The sequence below is a fragment of the Oryctolagus cuniculus genome, chromosome 9, assembly GCF_051225735.1.
Source record: "Oryctolagus cuniculus isolate XC-2025 breed Fujian yellow rabbit chromosome 9, ASM5122573v1, whole genome shotgun sequence".
NCBI classification, from domain to species: domain Eukaryota; kingdom Metazoa; phylum Chordata; class Mammalia; order Lagomorpha; family Leporidae; genus Oryctolagus; species Oryctolagus cuniculus.
Genome location: NC_142875.1, coordinates 100,916,990 through 100,942,848, shown reverse-complemented (window position 1 = coordinate 100,942,848; position 25,859 = coordinate 100,916,990). Strand labels below are relative to the sequence as shown.

At 46.8% G+C, this 25,859-nt stretch overlaps 1 protein-coding gene across 1 annotated transcript in view; it reads right to left on the bottom strand.

Annotated features, from left to right (window-relative positions):
* LOC149124684 (uncharacterized) overlaps positions 1-24,337 on the bottom strand; it is a 173,619-nt gene extending 149,282 nt beyond the window's left edge. The window contains exons 1-2 of the mRNA XM_089303317.1: positions 24,222-24,337; positions 16,297-16,958 (exon numbers count right to left, since the gene is read on the bottom strand). Of these exons, the coding sequence (XP_089159443.1) occupies positions 16,301-16,958; positions 24,222-24,337 (774 nt within the window). The 3' untranslated portion in view covers positions 16,297-16,300. The remainder of the gene's footprint in view (positions 1-16,296; positions 16,959-24,221) is intronic.
* Between the last annotated feature and the right edge of the window lie 1,522 nt (positions 24,338-25,859).

The following is a 25,859-nucleotide window of genomic DNA, read 5'->3' as shown; positions in this document are numbered from 1 at the left end:
TTGGAGAAGGAGAGAGATAAACAGGGATATATAGATAGACAGATGGATAGACAGAAGACAGATAGACGATTCATTCACTGATTCATTCTCCAAATGGTTACAATGGCCCAGGATGTTCCAGGCTATAGCTAAGAGCCTGGAACCCCACCCTGTCTCACATACTGGTGGCATGGGCCCAAGTACTTTGTCCATATTCTGCTGCATTTCGAGGCACATTCACAAGAGGAGAGATTACAAGCAGATCAGCTGAGGCCCAAACTGGCACTCTGATATTAGAATCAGGAGAATCCTGCAATCCACACCACAATGCTGGGCCCTTCACCATTTGTTTAAAATATTTCATCTCCTTACAAGAAATTCCATGTAATGGGGGTTAGGAAACACTAGAAAACTGCCCAAACAGGTCAATTTACATTTAGACACCCAACATAAAAGCATCTATTTCTATTTTGGACACTGACTTCCTTGGAGTTGAAGAACAAATCCAAACAGATACCTTTCAAAAACTTGATTCATAAGACTTATCACTGAGCTTTCTTCCTCCAAATCTTTACCTGTTTCATTGAGAAAAGCCTCTGAATAGCAGTAAATGCATGATAGCCATGATTATACTCCTGAATACAATTTATTTAGTAGTTACCTGATGTTATAAAGCTATATGGTTATGCTTATCTATTTGTAAGCACAAAATAATGTTTTTCCTCTCTTCAAGATGTTATTTTGTCTGACATAACTGCATTTGATGTTGAAGAACACTACCACTGGATAGTACAAATGGAGATGTTTCCAGAAACACTGGGAGCCATTGAGAACAATGTCAACTATGTAGCATCAGCACCACTTTCCTTAATGATAAGAAGACACAGAAGAACAAAACAGGTAATTGTGTTTTGTGACTTTGCAAATGGAGTTTTCTTTTTTTTCTCAAAATGCAGGTTGGTGGAAGTATCATTTATAGACCATAAAACTCCACATGTTAAATGATTCTCAGTACCTTTCAAGAGCTCTGAAATCCAATCAGAGGGCCCCAACACAGGCCCATGTTTCACCCACTATTGACAGTGAGAAATTGAATTCCTCCACACTATGACTGTTATCTACTTCTCCCTTAAATTGCGTCAGTCTTTGTGTATTTGGGGGCTTGGCTGTGTGCTGTATGTTTATAATCATTACAGCTTGCTGATATATTGACCCTTGCTGTCTCTAGAACCATTGTTGCTGTGCTGATACCTGTTTTGTCAGATATTATGTAATCTGCAGCTCCCACATATTCAAAGTGTATCTTTTTTCTATCACTTTACTTCTGACCTCTTTGTCTCTTTGAATCCAAGGTGTGTTACCTGTAGTTGGATCTTGTGGGACTTTTGCATTTCATACATGTCTGACAATCCAGGTGTTCCACGTGGGCAGTAGGGACCCAGACACTTCAGTCATTGGTTGTGGGAGGAAAGTTGCTGAGTTTCTCCTTCAGCCATTCAATATATTTTCTGTCTATTGATTTATGGCCCTTTTGAAAGCATCAAAGTTTCTTACAGTAAGAAAAGGTAGAAAAGGGAGATGGGAACCAAACAAGAAAACTGAACACATCAAGCATAGCCAAACTCAGGGGAAAGTTGGATTTGCATTCTATCTAATCCCAAAGTTGAAGTAAAAGTGAGTTAATGATGTCACAACTGAGATCATCTCCTTAACTCTGGAAGCAACTCTGGGTGATTGTAAGAAAACATGATTCTAAAACCAAAACTTGTAGAGCTACAGATTTCTCTCTGTTTTTCTTTTTTCAAAGATTTACTTACTTGAAAGGCAGAGTGACAGAGACAGAAGGAGACACAGAGAGAACGAGATCTTCCATCTACTGGTTCACTTCCCAGTTGGCTAGGCCAGGGTGAAGTCAGAAGCTTGGAACTCCATCTAGTTTATCCCCATGTGGGTGACAAAGGCTGGGAAATAGGCCCTCCCCCACTATCCTCCTAGGCACATTAGCAGGGAGATGGATCAGAAGCAGGGCATCTGGGACTCCAGTGAGCTCTCCAACATGGGATGACAGGGTCATAAGTTGTGGATTAATCTGGTATGGCACAAGGCCAGCATCATAGTTAAAGTTTTCTGACTAATCTTCAATGGATGGTTACCTGTCCATTTGGGCTAAATTAATTAGACACAGAGCACAGCACAAAAGAAGCAATGCGATCTCATTGTTTTGTTTTGTTTTCCTTTTTTTCCTTCCAGTATCTAGAGGTGCTCTATGGAAAACATGGAAACACAGATTTATAAAGCGACCTGCAACAGCCCTTGCACTAAGACCAGATCAAATGATTGCTGATCAATTTACAACCAACACCAAGGTTTTGGAAATTCAATGTATGTTACAAGAACTCATATGTTCTTCAATGTTCAACAAAATGGAAAACACTGCAATCAAATATATCTCAGCAACTATATTAAATCTTTCCAAAGGCTTGAGTGCTGTGTGTGAACAAGTCAATGTTTCTAACATTGTAAGTGGCAGCATGTTTTTTGAGAAGTATGAAACAGAAAAAGAGCTCTCCAGAAGGATGATCTCTGACCTCAGTGAGCAAAACAAGCTGCTTCAACAAAAACTGCAAGAGAAAGAAGAAAACTATGAACAGCTAATTCAAACCACAGGTCTTGCAGGCCAGCAAGAATATACATCAGTGCCCACATCCAGGACCAATACCAAGGCTGGGGACACACCAGACAGTATAGACAATATTTTAGCCAAGGAATTGGAAAATACTTTATATAAGTCTCAAATAAAAAAGATCAAATCCTCCGAGATAAAGTGGGGCTCTTCACTTTTACTTAAAGCCCCAGCTGTACTGACCCCAGACTTGCTGGGACAACAATACCATCCACATGAAGACCATCAACAAATGGGTCCTGGGCCTTTGGAAGCTACTGCTGACATGAAGATACTGGGATCAATGAAGCAGCAAGAGGTGGTCCTGGAGAAGCTGAGCCAGGGCCTGAAGACAGAGACACAGCTGGAGCTGAACACAAATGCAGCTCCCCCCTTCACCAAGTCCTCACAACCTGGAGCACCTCCCGTTTACCCACAGCCCCACCCAAAGTACAAAACTCTCACTCCTCTGAAAACCCAGGCCCTGATGACCACTCTGATCACCCAGCAGGCCCAGACCCTGGGTACCAACTGACCATCCAGCAGGCAGAGGCCCTGGGGACCACTCTGACCCCCCAGCAGGCCCAGGCCCTGGATACCACTGTGACCACCCAGCAGGCAGAGGCCCTGAAGACCACTCTGACCCCCCAGCAGGCACAGGCCCTGGGGACCACTCTGACCCCTCAGAAGGCCCAGGCCCTGGGAACCCCTCTGGACCCCCAGCAGGCCCAGGCCCTGGGGACCACTCTGGCCCCTCACCCCACCCAGACTTAGGGGGCCCACCTTACCGCTGACAAGGCCCTTCCTACTCCAGGGAAGCCCCTTGAGTTGGAGGCTGCGAAGCCTAAGAAGGACTTTCCTCAAACTGCCCAGCCACCTCCAGCAATGAAGGCTCTGCTCACTCCCAGGTGGCCTATAAAATCTAGAATAACATCCATCTCTACAAAGAGCCCAGGTCTCCATGGTCCTCTCTCTCCTGGCCAATTCTTGGCTTCCAGGCCATCTTCTTTCCCTGGAGAGCTCTTGGAGTCTGGACCCTCCTCTGCACAGCCTCTGGCACACCAGCCTCCTGTCTCCACTGGGCAGCCCCCCTCTCTCCAGGCCCCTTCTTCCATTGTGCAACATCTGGTACCACCAACCTTTCCTGGCAAAGCTTCTCCATCATGGATCGCTCCCAGCTCCGGGCATCCCTCCACATCATGGACCCCATCAGCTGCTGGAATGCCCCAGAAAAGTGTGCCCTCTTGTGAGAGGAAGAAAGGACTGGTAAGGATTGCTTCTCAGAAATATCAACCATTGGTCCAACCCAGTCCTCCAGGTTGGAAGAGAGATGTCACTCCATTCATTGCCAGCAAGCCTTCTGCAGAAACCCAAACACCCTAGGATTCTTCACCCATGGAGCTTCAGTGCCATTTCACCAGAAACAGCATGCCAACATCATGCATCACTTACACCAATGAGGGGACCTTGAACCCTCTGCAGAAGCCTAAAACATCACTGCTTCTCTCGCTCCTCAACTGACACCATCATCATGGATCCCTTTCACTAATGAGGGGGTCCTGCACACTTGAAAGAGGCCGAGAATGGCCCTTGCTTCCATCACTCCTCAACTGTCCCCACCGGCATGGGTCCCTTTCACTAACGAGGAAATCTTGCACACTCGGCTGAAGCCTAGAATGTCACTGCCTATTCTCACTCCTCAGATATCAAAGATATCACAGAAACCTCTTTCTTAGAGGGCCTCGAAATCCCAATACCCCTCTCTAGATACACCACGGTTCATGAAGCCAGTTTCAGACGTCAACAAAGACAAAATGATGGTGCCCCTTTCCTATCCCAAATAGCTTGAAGGGAGGATGTATTTTGTTGACATGGAGGCTCAGAGGAAGAACCTGATGCTATTAAATCGGGCCTCAAAAATTAATGTACTCCTTTACCCACTCCACACAACAGCTAGGAATCTCATCATCAAGACCCTTCACACAGACCAGGTTTGGCTAGGATACCTGTTTCACAAGTATACTACCTACAGGCTGATCCAGTGCTCCAGGTAGATTATTCTCCAATGATCTAGCTGATCTATGCCCAGCTTTTTCCTGAACAGTCCTGATATCAAATATCCTCCTTCCTTGCCCTAGAAGTATATTCGTGTTTGTCAGATTGTATATTGTGAAAGAACCTTTTATTGAAGGTATGTAGGATGGAAGCCTGTTTAAGACAGCAAAAGGAGACATTTTTAAGTGAATAAGAGATGGCAAATAACAAGATCCATTTCATTCTTTCATATCTCAAGCAGAGATGCTAAGGCATGTTTTGTGAATCATGGTTGATCTCCAAAAGATCAACTTCTAAAGGTCAGAGATGCCTGCTGGTCACTCTGAGTTTCTTTTCATCTTCAGTTCACCAGACGATGTAGGATTTTTATTTATCTTTTAAAAATAATGTTTAATGACATTCATTTTTAAAATTCATTTGTGATACAGGGTGATAGAGATAGTGAGAATGAGAGAGAGAGAGAGAGAGAGAGAGAGAGCCATCTCCTGGTTCACTCACCAAATACCCACATGGGGAAGAAGTGGATCAGGGCCAAAGCTCAGAGCTAAGAATAAAATCCTAGTCTCCTCAAATTGGCAGAGACCCAACTTGCATCATCACTGCTGCCTCCCAGGGTCTGCATTAACAGGAACCTGAAATCAGGAAGCAGAGTAGGTATCAAACCCTGACACTTTGGTATGGAAATGGGCATCCTAGCCACTAGCTTAATGGGTGACTTAACCGGCTAGACCAAATCAACTACCGCAGTTGATGTATGATCTTTAAAAATGGAGATGGACACTGATGGATGGCCTATCAGGTAAGACAGCCTGTTAGCATACTTATGTCCTATATCAGAGTAACTGTGTTGAATCCCTGGATCCGGCTCCCCATCCTGATTCCAGATTCCTACTAATGCAGATCCAGGGAGGCAGAGGTACAGCCAAGTGACTGGGTTCCTGTCAACCACATGGGAGTCCTGGTTGAGTTCCGGCTCACAGTTCAGCACATGGACCACCCCCTCAGTGTGGCAGGTATTTGAGCGAATAATCAGCAAATGGGAGTTCCTGCTCTGTCTCTCTTTTTCTGCTTTGAAATGAGCATTTTTAAAAAGAGAAGTTAATTTTTTAACAAATTGTTCATTTTACCTACTTGAAAGGCAGAGAGACAGAGAGAGAGAATCTCTCACCCACCCAGTGAGTTTCTCTCCCAAATACCTTCAACAGTTGGGCTGGGCCAAGCTGGAACCAGGAGCCAGGAACTCAATTCACATTTCCCAAGTGGGTGGTATTTGAGCCATCACCTCTGCCTCCTAGGGTGTGCATCAGCAAGAAGTTGCACTGGGCACAGGAAGCAGGCATGGAACCCAAGAACCCCAACACATGATGGCGAGCTTCCCAAGTGTCACCTGAACCACTGTGTCGAATGTCCACCCCAATGAACAAACATGTTTAAAAAGACTAGCATGGGGTATAACACTTTTTGTTCACTGCCAATACAATAGATCAAATGTGGAATCTCCTTGTTTTAGTTTGTATTGCTTTGTTGTGGGTGAGGCTAAGTATCTTTCATAGACATCAGAGCCATCTGCATTTCATTTCCCGTGAATATCCTATTCAAATACTTTGCCCATTTTTCAATTGTTATGGATTCCTTCTGAGAGGAGGAGAGTGGAGTCACCACACTGACCCCGGGGAGTCAGGTGAAAGCAAGCAGCCTGCAGACTCATTTATTTCAGTTGGTACAGCAGCTTAAATAGCCAAGGCAGCCACTCTGGTCAAGGGGAGGTTTATGCCCTAACCACTCACAGCCTGTTGCCAGGCAGTATCTGAAGCCATCCAATCACAGCCTGTTGCCAGGCAGGCTCTGTTTCCAGGTGGTTTCCCAGGGGGTTTGCAAAGCCACTCCTGAGTAGCTGACGCTCCCTTGCCAGCACCCATCTTGGCATGGACTTCTCATTCCACCATATTTCCCACTTTTCATTTATTTTTGAGCAATGGGAGGCATGATTCTTGGCAATACCATTGTTGACCCCAGTTCCATGTGGTCTCAATATGCGGCTGTGCCTGTCTTAGGTTGTCCCCCAGGGGATCTTACCCATCATTGACTAACCAGCACTCAAAATGGGAGACCACAGCAGTGCTTGCTCAGAAGTGGGTAGGAATGAGGAACAATGGTAATCAGGAATGGCATGACTGCACACAGGCTGTGGGCCGTTTCAGTGGCTGACTGGAGCTAGTGGGGGTATAAAACAGTAGTGAATTTGGCTATGGGAAGTTTCTCAGGGTAGGATGATAGAGCAGGTGCCAAGTTTGACTAACTTCCACTTAGTCAAAGTGGAAGTTCTCTCCTCCCTTCAGAGAAAGGTACCACCTTCGACGGTGGCCTCTTCTTTCCGCTGGGATCTCACTCACAGAGATTGTTCATTTAGGTCATTTTTCTGCCACAGTGTCTTGGCTTTCCATGACTGAAATACTCCCACAGGCTTTTTAGCCAGATTTGAATACCTTAAGGACCGATTCTGAGTCCAGAGCACTCTTTAGGACATCTGCCATTTTATGAGTCTGCTGTGTATCCCGCCTCCTTTGTTGGATCGTTCTCTCATTTTAATTCTATCAGTTAGTATTAGCACACTTGTCTTGTTTATGTGACCCCTTTGACAGTTAGTCCTATCATTATGACCAATTACGAATTGAAACTGATCACTTTGACTAGAGAGATGGCAATGATACATGTCACCTTGATGGGATTGAATTGGAATCCCCTGGCATGTTTCTAACTCTACCCTTAGGGGTGAGTCCGATTGAACATGTGCTGAACTGTATATCTCCTCTCTCTCTCTTATTCCCACTGTTATATTTATTTATTTTTATTTTATTTTATTTTTTTGACAGGCAGAGTGGACAGTGAGAGAGAGAGAGACAGAGGGAAATGTCTTCCTTTTGCTGTTGGTTCACCCTCCAATGGCTGCCGCAGCTGGTGCGCTGCACCAGCGCACCATGCTGATCCGATGGCAGGAGCCAGGTACTTATCCTGGTCTCCCATGGGGTGTAGGGCCCAAGCACTTGGGCCATCCTCCACTGCCATCCTGGGACATAGCAGAGAGCTGGCCTGGAAGAGGGGCAACCGGGACAGAATCCGGCACCCCTACCTGGACTAGAACCCAGTGTGCTGGTGCCGCAAGGCAGAGGATTAGGCTAGTGAGCTGCGGCGCCAGCACTCTTATATATAACTGGGATCACTTTTCAGTTAAATTTAAACACCTAAGAAAAATTGTGTGTTAATTAAAGAGTTCAACCAATGGTATTAAGTAGTACCAAAAAAATACTAAAAGGTATAAAGTAGGAAGTTGTTCCTCGACAGTCAGGACAAGGGATAGTCAAGTCATTGTTTCTCATAGTGTCCATTTCACTTCAACAGGTTTCCTTTTAGTTGCACAGTTAGTTGTCACCGATCAGGGAGAACATATGATATTTGTCCATCTGGGACTGGCTTATTTCACTCAGCATGATGTTTTCTAGATTCCTCCATTTTGTTGCAAATGTCCAGATTTCATTGTTTTTTTTTTTTTTTTTTACTGCTGTATAGTATTCTATAGAGTACATGTCCCATAATTTCTGTATCCAGTCTTCTGTTAATGGGCATTTAGGTTGATTCCAGGTCTTAGCTATTGTGAATTGAGCTGCAATAAACATTAAGGTGCAGACTGCTTTTTTGTTTGCCAATTTAATTTCCTTTGGGTAAATTACAAGGAATGGGAAGGCTGGGTTGTATGGTAGGGTTATATTCAGGTTTCTGAGGAATCGCCAGACTGACTTCCATAGTGGCTTTACAAGTTTACATTCTCACCAACAGTGGATTAGTGTCCCTTTTTCCCCACATCCTCACCAGCATCTCTTGTTGGTAGATTTCTGTATGTGAGCCATTCTAACAGGGGTGGGGTCAAACTCATTGTGGCTTTGATTTGCATTTCCCTGATGGCTACTGATGCTGATGTCTACTGATGTCTGTATATTTCTGGTTCATTTCCTACCTCTCTGGCTCAAATGGCCTCTGCTCGCTCAATCTGAGAGATGATGTCCTGTACGGAGGCTGGGATTTCAAGCATCGGGGCCGCTGGAACATCTGCAGTGTTCCTGGGGTTTCCCCTCATGGTGGGGGATTGCTTGGCATTTTTTTCTAATTCAGATTCACCATCTTTCTCACTTGACATTTTGATAAAAATGTGGAGAAATTCAGTGATTTTAATCTTTTTCATGGAATCTAGGCAAATGCTAACAACAGTATCCACTAGGAAGCTAAGAAAATGGGTTTCCTGCTCCCACAGGTAGTGGCTAACCGTTCTAGGAACTGGTTGCTAAACATCGCCTCCCAGTCCTGGTGATGTCATAGGAGACCCACTGTGACATTCCCCACTGACTCACAGATTCTCTAATGGGGCCTTCCCATATAGGCCAGCTATTGTATATGCTGTGTGGGTAGCAAAGAATTGACACCAGGAACACTCAAAGAAGTAGGAGACTTAACCCTGCAGAAATGAGCTTAAAATGCATGATTAGAGTTCAGGATACAGTGTATTAAATGTAACTCTGTTCTCTCTTCCTAGGGTTTTGCTTAAATATCTTTTTAAAGATTTATTTCATTCCAAAGGAAGAATTCCTTGCAGAGGGTGGAAGACATAGATAGATCTCTTCCATCCGCTGGTTCACTCCCCAGTGACTGCAACAGCTGGAACTAGGCCGATCAGAAGTCAGGAGCCAGGAGCTTCTTCTAGGACTGCCACATGGGTATAGGGACCCAAGCACGTGGGCCATCTTCCACTGCTTTCCCAGGCACACTAGCAGGGAGCTGGATGGGAGGGGAACATCCAGGACTTGAACCAGTGCCTATATGGGATGCCAACATTACAGGCAGTGGCTTTACTTGCTATGCCACAGCACCAGCCCCCTTGCTTAAATATTTTTATGTCTGTGATGAAATAAGTGTTTAAACTTCCTCAGCAGTTCCTTAAATTTTCTTAGACAAGTAGAGGCTTGAAAAATATTATCTGGATGATGATAAAGATCACACTCCCTGCTGTTCCATCTGCTGGTTCACTTTCCAAATGTCCCCAAGATCTGGGGCTGGACTAGACTCAAGAGAGTAGCTGAGAATTCAATATGCATCTCCCTTACTGAATTAGGCACCAGAGTACTTAAGCCAAGCTGTCCCCTGCCTCCCAGGATGCACATTAGCAGAAAGCTGGAATTCAGAAGCAGAGCCAGTATTAGAACCCAGATTCTCCAATGTGGAATGGCATCTTAACCACTGAATCAAGTGCCCACCCCAAGGGGCTATCATTTTTAAGTGATGATAACCAAAAACTGGAATTTGTGGTCTTGGCTATAATCCTCATGACTGATGTATTCCTTGTGAGGTGCTATTGGTAGAATGACCTTGATGTGGGATAAAGAAGATGTGATTTCAGGCAACTGTCCCTTAGTGTGAGGAAAAATGTGGAAGTATCAACAATTTATCAATAATTTATCTTTTTGGTGTAGCTTTCACATGATCATACACCGTTAAAAGTGAATTTATATATATATATTTTAAATAAATTTCCAAAGTACAGCTTATGGATTACAATGGATTTTCCCCCCATAACTTCCCTCCCACTGGCAACCCTCTCCTCTCCCACTCTCTCTCTCCATCCATTCACATCAAGATTCATTTTCAATTCTCTTTATATACAGAAGATCAATTTAGCATATATTAAGTAAAGCTTTCAACGGTTTGCACCCACACAGAACCCCAAAGTGTAAAATACTGTTTGAATACTGGTTATAGCATTAAATCACAATGTACAACACATTTACGATAGAGATCCTACATGAGGAGTAAGTGCACAGTGACTCCTGTTGTTGACTTAACAAATTGACACTCTTGTTTATGGTGTCAGTAACAACCCTAGGCTCTTGTCATGAGTTGCCAAGGCTATGGAGGCCTTTTGAGTTCACCAACTCTGATCATATTTAGACAAGGTCATAGTCTAAGTGGAAGTTCTTTCCTCCATTCGGGGAAAGGTACCTCCTTCTTTGATGACCTGTTCTTTCCACTGGGATCTCACTCACAGAGATCTTTCATTTAGGTCTTCTTTTTTTCCCAGAGTGTCTTGGCTTTCCATGCCTGAAATACTCTCATGGGCTTTTCAGCCGGATCTGAATGCCTTAAGTGCTGATTCTGAGGCCAGAGTGCTATTTAGGACATCTGCCATTCTATGAGTCTGTTGTGTATCCGCTTCCCATGTTGGATCATTCTCTCCCTTTTTTATTCTATCAGTATTTGCAGACACTAGACTTGTTTATGTGATCCCTTTGACTCTTAGTCCTATCATTATAATCAATTGTGAACAGAAATTGATCACTTGGACTAGTGAGATGTCATTGGTACATGCCAACTTGATGGGATCGGATTGGAATCCCCTGGCACGTTTCTAACTCTACCATTTGGGGCAAGTCCGATTGAGCATGTCCCAAACTGTACATCACTTCCCTTTCTTATTGACACATTACATTTAACAGGGATCACTTTTCAGTTAAGTTTCAACACTTAAGAATAACTGTGTATTAATTACAGAGTTCAACCAATATTATTAAGTAGAACAAAAAAATACTACAAGGTATAAAGTAGGAAGTTGTTCATCAACAGTCAAGTCAAGGACTGATCAAGTCATTGTTTCTCATAGTGTCCATTTCACTTCAACAGGTTTCCTTTTTGGTGCTCGGTTAGTTGTCACCGATCAGGGAGAACATATGATATTTGTCCATCTGGGACTGGCTTATTTCACTCAGCATGATGTTTTCCAGATTCCTCCATTTTGTTGCAAATGTCCAGATTTCATTGTTTTTTTTACTGCTGTATAGTATTCTATAGAGTACATATCCAATAATTTCTGTACCCAGTCTTCTGTTAATGGGCATTTAGGTTGATTCCAGGTCTTAGCTATTGTGAATTGAGCTGCAATAAATGTTGACATTTAGACAGCTCTTTTATTTGCCAATTTAATTTCCTTTGGGTAAATTACAAGGAGTGGGAAGGCTGGGTTGTATGGTAGGGTTATATTCAGGTTTCTGAGGAATCGCCAGACTGACTTCCATAGTGGCTTTACAAGTCTACATTCTCACCAACAGTGGATTAGTGTCCCTTTTTCCCCACATCCTCACCAGCATCTCTTGTTGGTAGATTTCTGTATGTGAGCCATTCTAACCGGGGTGGGGTCAAACCTTATTGTGGCTTTGATTTGCATTTCCCTGATGGCTACTGATGCTGAACATTTTTTCATGTGTCTGTTGGTCCTTTGGATTTCCTCTTTTGAAAAATGTCTATTGAGGTCCTTGGGTTGTTTATTTTGATGTTGTGGAGTTTCTTGATCTCCTTGTAGATTCTGGTTATTAATTCTTTATCAGTTGCATAGTTTGCAAATATTTTTTCCCATTCTGTTGGTTGCCTCTTCACTTTCCTGTTTCTTTTGCAGTACAGAACCTTCTCAATTTGATGCAATCCCAAATGTTAATTTTGGCTTTGACTGCCTGTGCTTCTGGGGTCTTTTCCAAGAAGTCTTTGCCAGTGCCAATATCTTGCAGGGTTTCCTCAATGTTCTCTAATAATTTGATGGTGTCAGGTTGTAGATTTAGGTCTTTAATCCATGTTGAGTGGATTTTTGTGTAAGGTGTATGGTAGGGGTCTTGCTTCATGCTTCTGCATGAGGAAATCCAGTTTTCCCAGCACCATTTGTTGAATAGACTGTCCTTGCTCCAAGAATTGGTTTTAGAGCCTTGCTCAAATATAAGCTGGATTAGATGTTTGGGTTGATTTCTGGTGTTTCTATTCTGTTCCATTGATCTATCCATCTGTTTCATTACCAGTGCCATGCTGTTTTGATAACAACTGCCCTGTAGTATGTCCTGAAATCGGGTATTGTGAGGCCTCTGGCTTTGTTTGTGTTGTACAAGTTTGCTTTAACTATTCAAGGTCTCCTGTGTCTCTATATGAATTTCAGCATCATTTTTTTTCCAGATCTGAGAAGAATGTCTTTGGTATTTTGATTGGTATCGCATTGAATCTATAAATTGCTTTTGGAATAATGGACATTTTGATGATATTGACTCTTCCAATCCATGAGCATGGAAGATTTTTGCATTTTTGGTATCCTCTTCAATTTCTTTCTTTAAGATGTTGTAATGCTCATTAGTAGAGATCTTTAACATCCTTGGTTAAGTTTATTCCAAGGTATTTGATTGTTTTTGTAGCTATTGTGAATGGGATTGATCTTAGCAGTTCTTTCTCAGCCATGGCATTGCTTGTGTATACAAAGACGGTTGATTTTTGTGCATTCATTTTATATCCTGCTACTTTGCCAAACTCTTCTATGAGTTCCAATAGTCTCTTAGTAGAGTACTTTGGATCCCCTAAATAAAGAATCATATCATCTGCAAAGAAGGATAGTTTGATTTCTTCCTTCCCAATTTGTATCCCTTTAATTTCTTTTTCTTGCCTGATGGCTCTGGCTAAAACTTCCAGAACTATATTGAATAGCAGTGGTGAGAGTGGGCATCCCTGTCTGGTACCAGATCTCAGTGGAAATGCTTCCAACTAAAAGTGCATTTAATAGGAGATGATGGAGTACCCAGCAACTTGGATCAGGGTAGTGGATGCCCACCTGCCCTGGTAAACCAGGAGAGATCGGCCTCCAGGGCCCATGCTGAGAGGCAAAGCCTGGTGAACTGTACCCCTTCATCCACTGGAGATCCCTCGGAACAGCAGGGTGACTGCTCGCCCAGAGAGGGGAGTAAAGGAAAAAAAGTAGGGCTTCTCTGTTTGTCCCCTCCTCCCTCCTGCAACAGCAACCTGCAACCATGTTGGGAGGCCAGCACCCTTTTTGGACGTAGGCACTTAGTGGCCACCTCAGATTGTGTGCAGCACCCAGCATTTCTTAGAGTTGCCCTCCACCCAGTCAGCAGGGGCACACATAGCAGCACAGGAGCAACCCTCTGAGGTGGCCACCATTGCCTGCCAGCTGCACTCACCCGCCATCAAGACTGAGGAGGAACCATCCCTTGGAAGGGAAGCACAGCCTGCGGGGCCCTCTTAAGCACCCAGCACAGTTGTGAAATGAGCAAGTCTGTCTGTGGCTGGTGGGTACAGTGCACGCCTGTGACCCAGAGATCTTGGCAGAGAGAAAACCCCGGTATCTCACTGGCATCAAATCTGGTTGGGAGGACAGGACTCGTTTCAGTGGGCTGCTGTCAGGATGGGCTGAGTGGAGTGGCTTCACCTGCACTCCTTGGCCCTGAGAGCCTTGGGTGCTGAGACTGAGAAGAAAATGGTGATCCTGTGAAAGGAGATAGGGTGTGGCTGCATTTTGGGCAATCACAGAGAGCTACATTCTACTCTCAGAGCTCCTTAGTGGCCTACAACACCTCATAGGAAAGAGAATAGTGCATATAATAGGGGCTGGGCAGATCATATGTGTGTCATTGTGGATGCATGTTAAACACATTGAGGGCTAACACCTGAGGACGCCTTAGCCTGGAAGAGAAAGTGTGGTTGCACCAACAGAGTGGTCATTGTTCTGCATCCAGTTAACCAGAGGAAAACTAGTACACCCAACCTGGGTGCTACACCAGATACTTGCCCAGATGCAACTGGAAACCACTATACTTAGGAAAATAAGTCAGTCACAAAAGGACAAATATGAGATGGTCTCTCTGATCTGTGGTAATTAATTGAATAGTCAAAATGGAATCTATAGGAGCAAAACTGACAATTTGAGATCCAATGATTTTGAACAGCCAACTCCTTGACTGTAGGGGAACAATATTTTCCTTGTTTGTTTGCTTGCTTTTGTCCTTTACTTCTTTTTTCTTTCCCTTCACATTAATCAGTGAACCCCCTACTTGGTGTAGGGCTAATCTTATGAGTATAAAAATCAACTGAAAATTGATCTCTGTAAAAAAAAGAAAAATAAGAATACGAAGAGGAAGTATGAGTGATAGGGAGGTAGGGGGAAAAACATCATGTTCCCAAATCTGTATATATTAAATGCATGAAGTTGTACTCCTCAAACAAAATAAATTATATATATATATATAAAAAGGTGAAGGGAGTTGGGGCTATTGAAGGGGAAACCTTAGCTTCAGTGACCTCTAGTGGACTAGTCCATGATGGCATTGTTTAGAATTGAATCCAGGGCAGATATGTGGCTGTCTGAACTGCAGCTCTATAGCAGATCTTATGTTACATTTATGCGAGAATAATTAGCATCTAAAGCAAAATATCTTTATATGTAAGAAGTAAAGTTATTTGTTTTAAATCACAATGGAAATTACAGAGTATAGAAATATATTTCAATGGAAAAGTATTGTGGTAAAATATTTTACAAAGATGCTAATATAATAATGCTTCAGGGGCTGGTGTTGTGGTTGTAGTGGGTTAATCTGCTTCCTGCAACACTGGTATCCCACCCATATGGGTGATGGTTTGAATCCAGCTTCCTGCTAATGTGCCTTATAAAGCAGCGAAGATGGCCAAGTACTTGGGCCCTTGCACCTAAGTGGGAGACTTAGATGAAACTTCCAGCTCCTAGCTTTGGCCTGGCCCAGTCCTGGGACTAAGGCCATCTGAAGAGTGAAAACAGTGGATGGAAGGTATCTCTCTCTCTCTCTGCAGCTCTGCCTTTTAAGTCATAAATAAAAATAAATATTTAAAGATAATAATATTTTATTATTGAAAATACCTTACAGTTCTGGTGCTCTGGTACAGCGGGTTAAAGCCCCGCAGAGCCAGCATCCCATATGGGTACCGGTTTGAGTTCCAGCTGCTCCTCTTCTGATCCAGCTCTCTGCTATGGCCTGGGAAAGCAGTAGAAGAGGGCCCAAGTCCTTGGGCCCCTGCATGCACATAGGACACGCAGAAGAAGCTCCTGGCTCCTGATCGGCTCAGCTCTGGCTATTGAAGTCATTTCGGGAGTGAACCAGCGGAATGGAAGACCTCACTCTGGCTCTACCTCACTCTGTAACTGTCTTTTAAGTAGATTAGAAAAATAAATCCTTAAAAAAAAAAAAACCTAAAGCTTGTAACAGTTATTCTTCTGCCAACAGATCATGGCTACCCTTCCTGTCCCCTCACCTTCTATTCCTCCAATGGTGCTTCTTCATCCCGGGGATCCTACCCCAGGAATGTGTGGAGAAGGCAGAGGGAAGGAGCTTGAAGCAATAGGGTCAAACCTAGTTTATCCTCCGGCGGTGTCGACTTACCTGACCACAGCCACTTCAAGCCATTAGTGTGATGCTAAAACAGACTCAGATGTCCAGGCTGGAACACACCAGTCACTCGAACTGTCAAGGTAAAACTGACTGTGTAGGCCCTTTCAGGATTTCGGTGCGCCACAGTCCAAGACTCTGGAGAGTTGGAGGAGTCTTCAAAAAGTTCACAGAAAAGGTGTACCATGAACAAACATGTCTGCACCAAAATGAACATCTTTCATTTCCTTTTCCCTGAACTTTTTCGAGTGCCTTCGCGTCTGTCCCTTGCCCCTCACCACCCCACCCGGTGGCAGTTGAAAGCAGACACCTAACACTGACCAAGTCACCTTCTGTAATCTCCGCTGCCAGCTGTCACAGGGCTGGGGAACCGGCTCCTCTCCGCGAAGTCTCCTCGGGGCCCCACGGCTCTCCCCGCGTCCCGGCCCTGGCAGGGCAGCCACGCTGGCCGCTCAGACCGCTCCGCGGGCGCCGCACGAACCACTCTCCGCCGGCGCTTCCAGAAGCAGGCGCTCAGAAAGGCTGAGGGCGGCCGAGCTCGCGCCCCGCGGGACTCGGGAGAACCCGCGCCCGCCGGGGTGCAGGTGCTGGGTGGCGCTCTGGAGTCTGCGAGCGCGCTCGGCCCGGGGCTGGGCTGCAGCTCCGCGGGTCCGGACGCCGCCGCGGACCCGGCCCCTCGGCAGCGCCTCCCCTCGCGACTGGGGGCTCCCGCACCACCCGGCCGCGGCCGCGGCGAGCAGCGCGGGCCCGAGCGCCTCACGCACCGCCGCTCTAGAGGCCGGGGGCCCAACTCAGAGTCCCCGAGGCTCGGCCTCCACGCTGGGCGCTCCGGGGCGGATCCAGTGAGGGGACTGTCGTGCTCAGGGGCGGACGTCTGTCGCGCATCTGTGCCCTGGCCGGAGGAGTGAAGGACGGCGCCAGGCCCAGGGTTCCAGTCACGGCGCAGCCCACAGCCTCCGACCGTCAGACCTGGGGATTCCGGGCTTCACCAGCTCTACAGAGCCGGGCCCCCGGCGCGCCGAAACCCGCGCCCCTGAGAATCCCGGCGCGCGCACCACCCGCGGCGAGGGGCGTGGCCAGTCGCGCGCTCTGCGTTGGCGGCTCCTCGCGGCCTGGCGGTTGGAAGCGGTGCTGCCTTGAAGAGGCTGAGCGCGGAGCTGCGTGAGGACAGGGGAGAAACAGGTGAGAATGGACGGAATCCGGCGGGAGCGCTCGTGAGGACTGAGCGCTGCGGCTCCTTGTGTGAGAAGGACTGGGCGCGCCATCTGCGGGAAGCGGTTTCGTCGTGATGGACAGGTGAGGACCCCACGCGAGGGGCGGGGCAGCCGCGAGGCCCACGGGGCGGGGTCCTCCGGTTCTGTAGCTCGTGTTCCGGCGCGAGGGAAGAGTGGACGACGTCCGGTGTTTAGCGCTGTGGAGACGCGCGGCCATAGAAAAGTAAAGGAAGGCAGTCGGGGTGGGGCTGCAGGGAAGGGTTGGCCAGCGCACGCCTGGCGGCCAGTACCGCAGGTGGCGCGAGGGCCAGACTGGCCTAGGAGGTCAGCCAAGTCCTGGGCGCTGAGGCGTGCTTGGGATCGGCGGGGGCAGTGCAGGTGTGCGCGCTCACCAGTTTCCAGTCCTGAGAGCAGCGGCTGGCCACCTCTCTCTCTTGGTATTCCCAGCTCAGAGACCTGAGAAGACTCTTGGCTTGGGACAGGAGCTGGAGCAGGAAGGCGGGAGAGGGCAGGGAAGCAGGCGCTGGGCGGGACGTGGTGCAGGAGTCCAGGGTACTCTGCTTGCTGGAGACATTCCTGGAGCTGTCTGCACAGCTCTGGGCTGCAGATGTGTGCCTGCCAGGGGTGCCTGTGTGGCTTCCCCAGGTGGTCTGTGGTCTTCACCTCTCTGGAGGTGTCCTTTCAGGAAGCCTCCCCACAAGAACCAGGGGTTTGAATGCCCTGGAGCAGTTGATTACTTTGCATAATCGAGTACCTGCCCACCAGCCATCCCTCCACCTCTGGTCATTATGAGTCCCCTAAAGGATGCCGGGAAAGCAGCATGGCAGTGACCTCTCCTTATAACTGGACTGAGGGACGCCCCACAAGTCTTTGAGGCCAGGGTAGTAACCATAGGTCTTGGGTTTATCACTGAAAATAAGTGGGTTTATATTTGTTAGTATGTGTGCCTAGAAGAGAGGGACCTGCCAGACAGCTAGATGTGACTTCTAAAGGAAGTGATCTTAGGTCGGGAAGGAGGGCCCGCAGCTGTCTGAGGCCCCTGAAATCCTGTGGCCTGGTGCTGCCCAGGCAGCCGCAGCTGGGGCTCAGAATTCCGTCAAGTTGACAATCTGTGTGGCCTGCGGAAAATGCTCTAAATGTCCACATGAACCTTTTCAGAAAGGGGGCTCCCCGGCCCTGGGAGGGGGGCAGGTGTGTCCTAGGAGCGCCGTAATAAAGGCCAGTGTGGCGACCTTGACCTGGCTGAGAGGCAACAGGCCCGAGAACTGGTGCAGGTTCCGGGACCTGGTGCAGGTGTGTGTGCCTTCTCCACGGACGGACGGCTTCAGAGCAGCAAGGAGCTGGCTCCTCTGGCTCAGAGTCCCTGAAGCCTCCAGGCTGGGACACCTGTTCTTCCACTTTAGTGAGGTCTGCTGTCTCGCAGGACCTGGAGAAACACAGATTGCTGGACTCAGGTCAGCACATCAGGTGGAGACCAAGACCAGCAAGTTCCTAAGTGATGTCTCTGCTGCTGCTGCCACCGCTGGGCTAAAAATAAGAGAACTAGCCTTTCCCTTTGTGGGAGGAGAGAGAAGCGAAGAGGAGGGCCAGGACTTTATGTTCAGTGTTTTCCTTTGAGCAGAGTTGTAGAGAGGAAAACATATCAGGTTTCAATTGTGACTTTATCAGTATTTAAAGAATTATTTGATATTAATTTGGTGTTTTGGTTAATAGTTTTAATTCCATGTCAATATGGAAGGTGTTGGAAGAATTAATCTTTTAAAGTACCAGAAAACATTTTACACATAGTATGTTTCATGTATATATGATTTTTTGTATGTTTCAAGTTAATGTTAAATGGAGAGACATTTGTAGAATGGTTTTTATAAAGTTTAATTAAGACCAAAATTGGCTGGCACCGCGGCTCACTAGGCTAATCCTCCGCCTTGTGGCACCGGCACACCGGGTTCTAGTCCCGGTCGGGGCACCGGATTCTGTCCCAGTTGCCCCTCTTCCAGGCCAGCTCTCTGCTGTGGCCAGGGAGTGCAGTGGAGGATGGCCCAAGTGCTTGGGCCCTGCACCCCATGGGATACCAGGAGAAGCACCTGGCTCCTGGCTTCGGATCAGCGTGGTGCGCTGGCCAAAGCGTGCCAGCCACGGCGGCCATTGGAGGGTGAACCAACGGTAAAGGAAGACCTCTCTGTCTTTCTCACTGTCCACTCTTCCTGTCAAAAACAAAACAAAACAAAACAAAAACAAACAAAAAAAGACCAAAGCTACTGTTACTGTATTACTTAATATTTTATATGACTTTGGGGCTATCTGCTACAAGATGTTTTAGAAATCATATAAAAATAATTCAATGATGATTTGAAATATACAGTAAATAACTTAGCAAGGACTTTGGTGGATGACATTAGGAACACATGAACTCATTATATTTTGCAGAAGCTGGATCTGTCATGTTCTCTAAACATTGGACGTAGAAAAAATAACCCAAAAAGAAAGGTATTGTTAGTAAAACATAGACTGGTAAAATGAGTGTTTTTTTCTAAAAAGATTTATTTATGTATTTGAAAGTCAGAGTTACACAGAGAGAAGAGGGGCAGAGAGAGAGAGAGAGGTCTTCCATCCGATGGTTCACTCCCCAGTTGGCCTCCAAACCCGGAGCTGCGCCAATCTGAAGCCAGATCCAGGAGCTTCTTCTGGGTCTCCCACGCAGGTGCAGGGCCCAAGGACTTGAGCCATCTTCCCCTTTCCCAGGCCATAGCAGAGAGCTGGATAAGAAGAGAAGCAGCCGGGACTAGAACCGGCACCCATATGGGATGCTGGCGCTTCAGGCCAGGGCATTAACCTACTGATCCACAGTGCTGCCCCCTCAGTGGCTTTTTAATTGAGGAAAGAAAGGCAATTTTATGAATGAGAGAATTTATTTTTGAAAAACATGCACGTTTTCTCCATATATAAATTCATTATAATGAAGGATTATACTAATAAGAATATTTCTAGGATTGCTAAAAAAAAAAAAGACTGCATGGATTTCCAAAATCCTTTACATTAATACACTTGCCTTTTCATGCAACTTTCCACGTGCTTCCAGAGTCCCCTCGTGCATGTTGGGGTGCTGGCCCCACACTGAGCTGGACCCCCACTCCCACTCTGGGTCTCCTGTCATCGCACAGAGGCCCTTGCTGTGGAAGTGTTGAGGAATGAATGAAAGAACGCAATGTCTGCCTTCCCTCTAGATCACTGGAGAAGCCCGTGGACTCTCCCAGGATAGTGAAGGTGCAGCCGGGGTGCTCTGTGTTGAACTGAGTTGTTTCTCGTGCACAGAGGACAGGTCGCAGATACAGAGCAATGGGTGCTCTCAGTTCCTACTCGGTTGGAGGTCCTGCTCCCTTTAAACCTGTGCTGTGGCTCTTTCCCTAGCAGCCCACTAAGTGTTGTTTACCTTGAGCAGTGACCCCTGGTTAATTAACTGGGACAGCTCAAGTCCTTCCTTGACTGCTGGCAACACTGGAAAGTGCTGGACAGCTATTTCTTTTTTGTTTAATTTAAAAATTCTAATCAAAGATAAATGTGTATCAATTCAAAAGTTAGATTGCTCAAACTTTGTTCTGGGCATTTCCAGGTCTTTTCAGTGGTTCTTCAGACCACAGTTATATTTGTACAGCATATTTCAATTAGAAGCTTATGCCACTGCTTCTCTATTGACTGATTGATCTTAGTCACTGGTGTCCTCCTGTTGAGATAGACAAGGTAGCAGCTGTCTAGCCAGGCAGCTGTCCATGGGCTCTGAAATGGTAATTGAGGGAGTGGTCTCAGCCCTTTCCCACCCCCACTGTGTTCAGTGACAGCTAAAGGCCATGTCTTCCCACTGCACAGCAGCACATACTGGCTGTCCATTGCTCTGCTGGGGAGTGCAGTCTGGCACTCTTTACCATTTAATATCCATCAAAAGCTGGGAGACATGAGATAGGTGGGACTTTTCTAACGATGTGTGGTCCAGAGGCAGCACTGTAGCACAGCAGGTTAAGCTTCTGCCTGTGACACTGGCATCCAATATGGGTACCAGTTTGAGTCCTGGCTTCCCCACTTCCAATCCAGCCCCCTGCTCATGTGCCTGGGAAGGCAGCAGAAGATGGCTCAAGTACTTGGGCCCCTGCTTCCCACAATGGGAGAACCAGATGGAATTCCAGGCTCCTGTCATCTGCCTGGCCCAGCCATGGCCATTGGGGCAATTTGGAGAGTGAACAGTGAACAGATCACTGTTCACTGTAAGGCTGTGGGGCTGCAGCCTTAGCACTGGCTAATCCTGGGAGGGGCAGGGAGACCTTGAGATTTGAAGACCAGGCTAGCTGGATTCTTATGAAGTTCCCTGTTGTTCTGCTTTGCTTCTGCTCTTCTCTTGGTGTCTGTGTCACTTGAGTATCTGCAAGAGTGCTTCCTTGTTGGGCAGGCAGGTGGACAGGGCAACGGGTGGATCCCCTTCCCACTTAGCCCTGATTCTGGCCATTACTTTTTTACATTTAATTCTTAATTTCTTAAAATTTTTTTTTAATTGAAAACTTTTATTTAGGGGCTGGCACTGTGGCACTATGGGTTAAAGCCATGGCCTGAAGCACCAGCATTCCATTTGGCCACCAGTTCTAGTCCTGGCTGCTCTACTTCCAATCCAGCACTCTGCTATGGCCTGGGAAAGCAGTAGAAGATGGCCCAATTCCTTGAGCCCCTGCACCCACAGGGGAGACCTGAAGGAGGCTCCTGGCTCCTGACTGTGGATAAACGCATCTCTGACAATTGTGGACATTTGGGGAGTGAACCAGAGGATGGAAGACCTCTCTCTCTTTCTCTGTCTCTCTCTGTAACTGTCTTTCAAATAAACAAAATAAATATTTTTTAAAAAACTTTTATGTAATAAATATAAATTTTGATAGTACAACTATTGGATTATAGCAGTTCTTCCCCCCATAACCACCTTCCCACCCGCAAACCATCCCATCTCCTACTCCCTATCCCATCCCAATCTTCACCAAGATTCATTTTTAATTATCTTCATATACAGAAGATCAACTCTATACTCAGGAAAGATTTCAACAGTTTGCACCCACACAGACATACAAAGTATAATGTACTGTATGAAGACAAGTTTTACTGTTAATTCTCAAAGCACAACACATTAAGGACAGAGTTACTACATGGGGAACAAGTGCACAGTGATTCCTGCTGTTGATTTAAGAGTTGACACTCTTATTTATGACATCAGTAATCACCTGAGGCTCTTGTCATGGGCTGCCAAGGCTATGGAAGCCTTTTGTGTTCACAAACTCCAACCTTATTTAGACAACACCATAATCAAAGTTGAAGTTCTTTCCTCCCTTCAGAGAAAAGTACTTCCTTCTTTGATGGCCCCTTCTTTCCACTGGGATTTCACTCACAGAGAGCTTTCTTTTAGGTCATTTATATTTATTTATTTTATTTGAAAGTGAGAGTTATACAGAGAGGAAAAGCAGATAGAGAGAGAGAGAGAGAGAGAGAGAGAGAGGTCTTTCATCCAATGGTTCACTCCCCAATTGGCTGCAATGACTAGAGCTGTGCCAATCTGAAGCCAGGAGCAAGGAAATTCTTCCAGGTTTCCCACGTGGGTGCAGAGGCTCAAAGACTTGGCCCATCTTCTTACTGCTTTCCCAAGCCATAGCAGAGAGCTGGGCCAAAGCGGGGACACAAGGTTCAATGATGTCATTGCTTCCACAACAACCACAATGTCTAGGCTCCCTTACTATGGGCAGGGCACAGGTTCTGTGGCTGTGCCAGGGCAGAAGGCCCCTTGGGGGTAGGGGACACAGTTGTCTAGCCTACCCTACTGTTCTCTGCCTCAGGGCTAGGCAGGGAACTGGGTACCCCCTTCGTGCCTGTTTCAGAGAGAAGAAATGTCAGAGGAGGGAGGGGGTTCAGGCCTGTGTCATCCAGCACAGAGGCTGGAAGCTCGCAGGGACAGTGCCCTGAGGAGGCAGGGGAATGGCAGGGAGCAAGGGGCCTGCTCTCCTGCACCCCATCCTGGACGCACTCTTTATCTGGGCTAGGCTCTAGGGTGGCTGCTGTGCTCCCCTGGCCGGTAGAAGGACATGGGACTTGGAGGTAAATAACTGGGCCGTCGGGGTCGTCAACTCCTCTCCCTGACCAGGCTGCCTCTCCCCATGCTGGGTCCAGGCAGCAAGAGTAGAAAGGGCCTGGCCTGCCCTGCTTTTCCCAACCATCCCCCCAGGGACTGCTTTGTAGAGCATGAGCATCCATGGTAACTCAAGGGCCAGTGGGGTCCTGCTGCCCCAGGGTGCTTGACATCCACACCCACCCCTCTCAGAGCCCAGCCTGGCAGTGCCCTGCACACCAAGGGAGACTCTAGTTCAGTGGGCCACGGACTGGCTTGGTGGGGAGGCCCGTGCCCTTGGAGGGAAAGGTCTGGTTCTGTGGAGTCCTCCACACCCTGCTCCAAAACACAGAGCAGCAATGAAGCTAAGCCTGCAAACTCACCCCATCCCACAGCCTTGGCCACAGAGACATGGAAGTGGGGACTGCAGACCCCACCCTGTGTCTGGCTCCAGAGAGTGTCCTCAGGCTTGGATGGAGTCCCTGCAGCTCCAGGCTTCAATTCCACTGCGATCACCCAAGAGGGATCCGCAGAACCGGAGCAATTACTTCCAAGGGGATCCCCTTCCCAGGGCCCAGGCCTCTGCCTGTCAGGGACCTGGCCCTGTCCAGACTCATCCAGTCTGCATCAGGTGCTCTCCGCACTCGTGCTGTGAGTATGCAAGGCTCAGTACCCCATGAAGCCATGTGGAGCCACAGCTCCTTTGCATGCCTGGTGTGGAGCCTGTGTCTTGGAGTAAATGGTAGAGATCTGTTCTCCATTTGGGGTAGGTGGAGGCAGGCAGGGCAGTAGCCCCAGAAAGCCTGGGACTAGCGTGAGGAGTTCTATTTCTGCAGACCAGTGCTCTGGCCTGGTTCCTTTTTCACAGTCAATCTCCAGGTATAACTCCAGCTCTGCCCTCTTACCTGGGCATGGGGTGCAAAAGTTGTTGTGTGAAAGTCACATTTCCTTTGTGTGCTATGGTACCCTGGTCTTTAGAAATCTGTGCTCTCTTGGGTGGGTACCCTCGAGGGCCGACCATTGGTCAAGTCCCAGGAGGGGCACTTGGAGGCCTGGCCTTCAGGGCCCCAGGATGCCTCAGGGGAAATAATTAATAAGTGATTTGGACCAGTTTGTGATGGGCTAGCGGCTTTTTGACACCAGTGTTTTTCTGGGTGCTGTGAAAGTGTAGGTGCTATAGGATCCCAGTCTCAGGCTTCCCCACCCCCAAAACATAGACATTCACAGTGATATTTAGTCATGTGGGGATGATCACTTAGCCTGCACTGTCCCATTTCAGCCCATTACCATGCCAGTACTGTGGGATTCCTTGGCTGCTGTAAATTGCATTAGATGTCTGTGGAATTTCTCAGTTTTCATTGCATCCTGAATTTGTCTGTTCCATACACTCCCCAAGGAAATCACCTGTTACTTTAATACACAGCCCCCTGTCAGATGCCTATGTTTGAGGACCTCATGTGTCTAGGGTCAGCTGTGTGGCTGGACATCTCACAGTTTGCTACTGTGCTCCTGTGGCCCAGAGTGGAATTCAAATGAAAGAAAGACAAGGCTGTGGGAGTAGATTGAGCAAGACCCGACCTAGCTCCTTCTCTCCACGTGAATACATTGTTTCTTTTGTCCTTTCTATTCTGCAGTGAAGCCTTCAGAGCTTTTCGTTTTTGTTGTTGTATTTTTAGTTCTAAAGTTTCCATTTGATTTTTCCTTGTATCTTTTTATTTGCTGTGAATTTCTGTTTGTTTGTTGAGCTACCCATTTTATTTGTTTCAAGTGTGTTTGCAAGTGCTCATTCAAGCATTTTTATCACAGGCACTTTAAAATCTTTGTCCAAAGGTTACAGTATCCCTGTCATCTCATTTTTAGTGTCTGTTGATTGTCTTTTTTCACTCCCTTTGATATATTCCTGGTTCTTGGCACAATGATTTATTTTCTATTCACACCTATACATGTTTTATTCTTTTGATAACTTACATCTGATTTACATCTTACATTTGACTGTTTTTTATTTTTTTTTTCCTGATTCTGCTTCAGCTGTGGTGGGAGGAGGCACTGCCTCATTACATCCAGGGCAGGTAGAAATTCAGGCTCCACTCTTAGCCTCTGTTGACACTCATGATAGGAGGGAGCTCCTCATTGCCCTTGGGAGGGGACAGGAGTCCCACCTTGGGTGTGGTCTCCTCTGACTGTGCAGTACTGAATGTTGTTCCATGTCCATCTCTAGGATTATGTCTCAGCATGCTATCTGGATTCCTGGACAGCACTGAGCAAGCGTCACTGTGCCTTGTGGCTGCTTCTCAAGGTTGGGAGTCTTTGAGAATGCTCAGCCTTTACAGCTGTGACTGTGTATGTGATTGTTTAATGGATAATACCCATAATGCTCATTTGAACAGTTGGGCACACATTGCCCAGAATCGTACATCACTTCTTGGCTCCTCCTTTTACTTTTGGTTTGCTCGGCGAATTCACATAAGGGACTGATCATCCCAGAATTCGGAACCAAGTCATCTTCCCTCACTCAAGAGAGGTGACACTCCAGAGACACCATG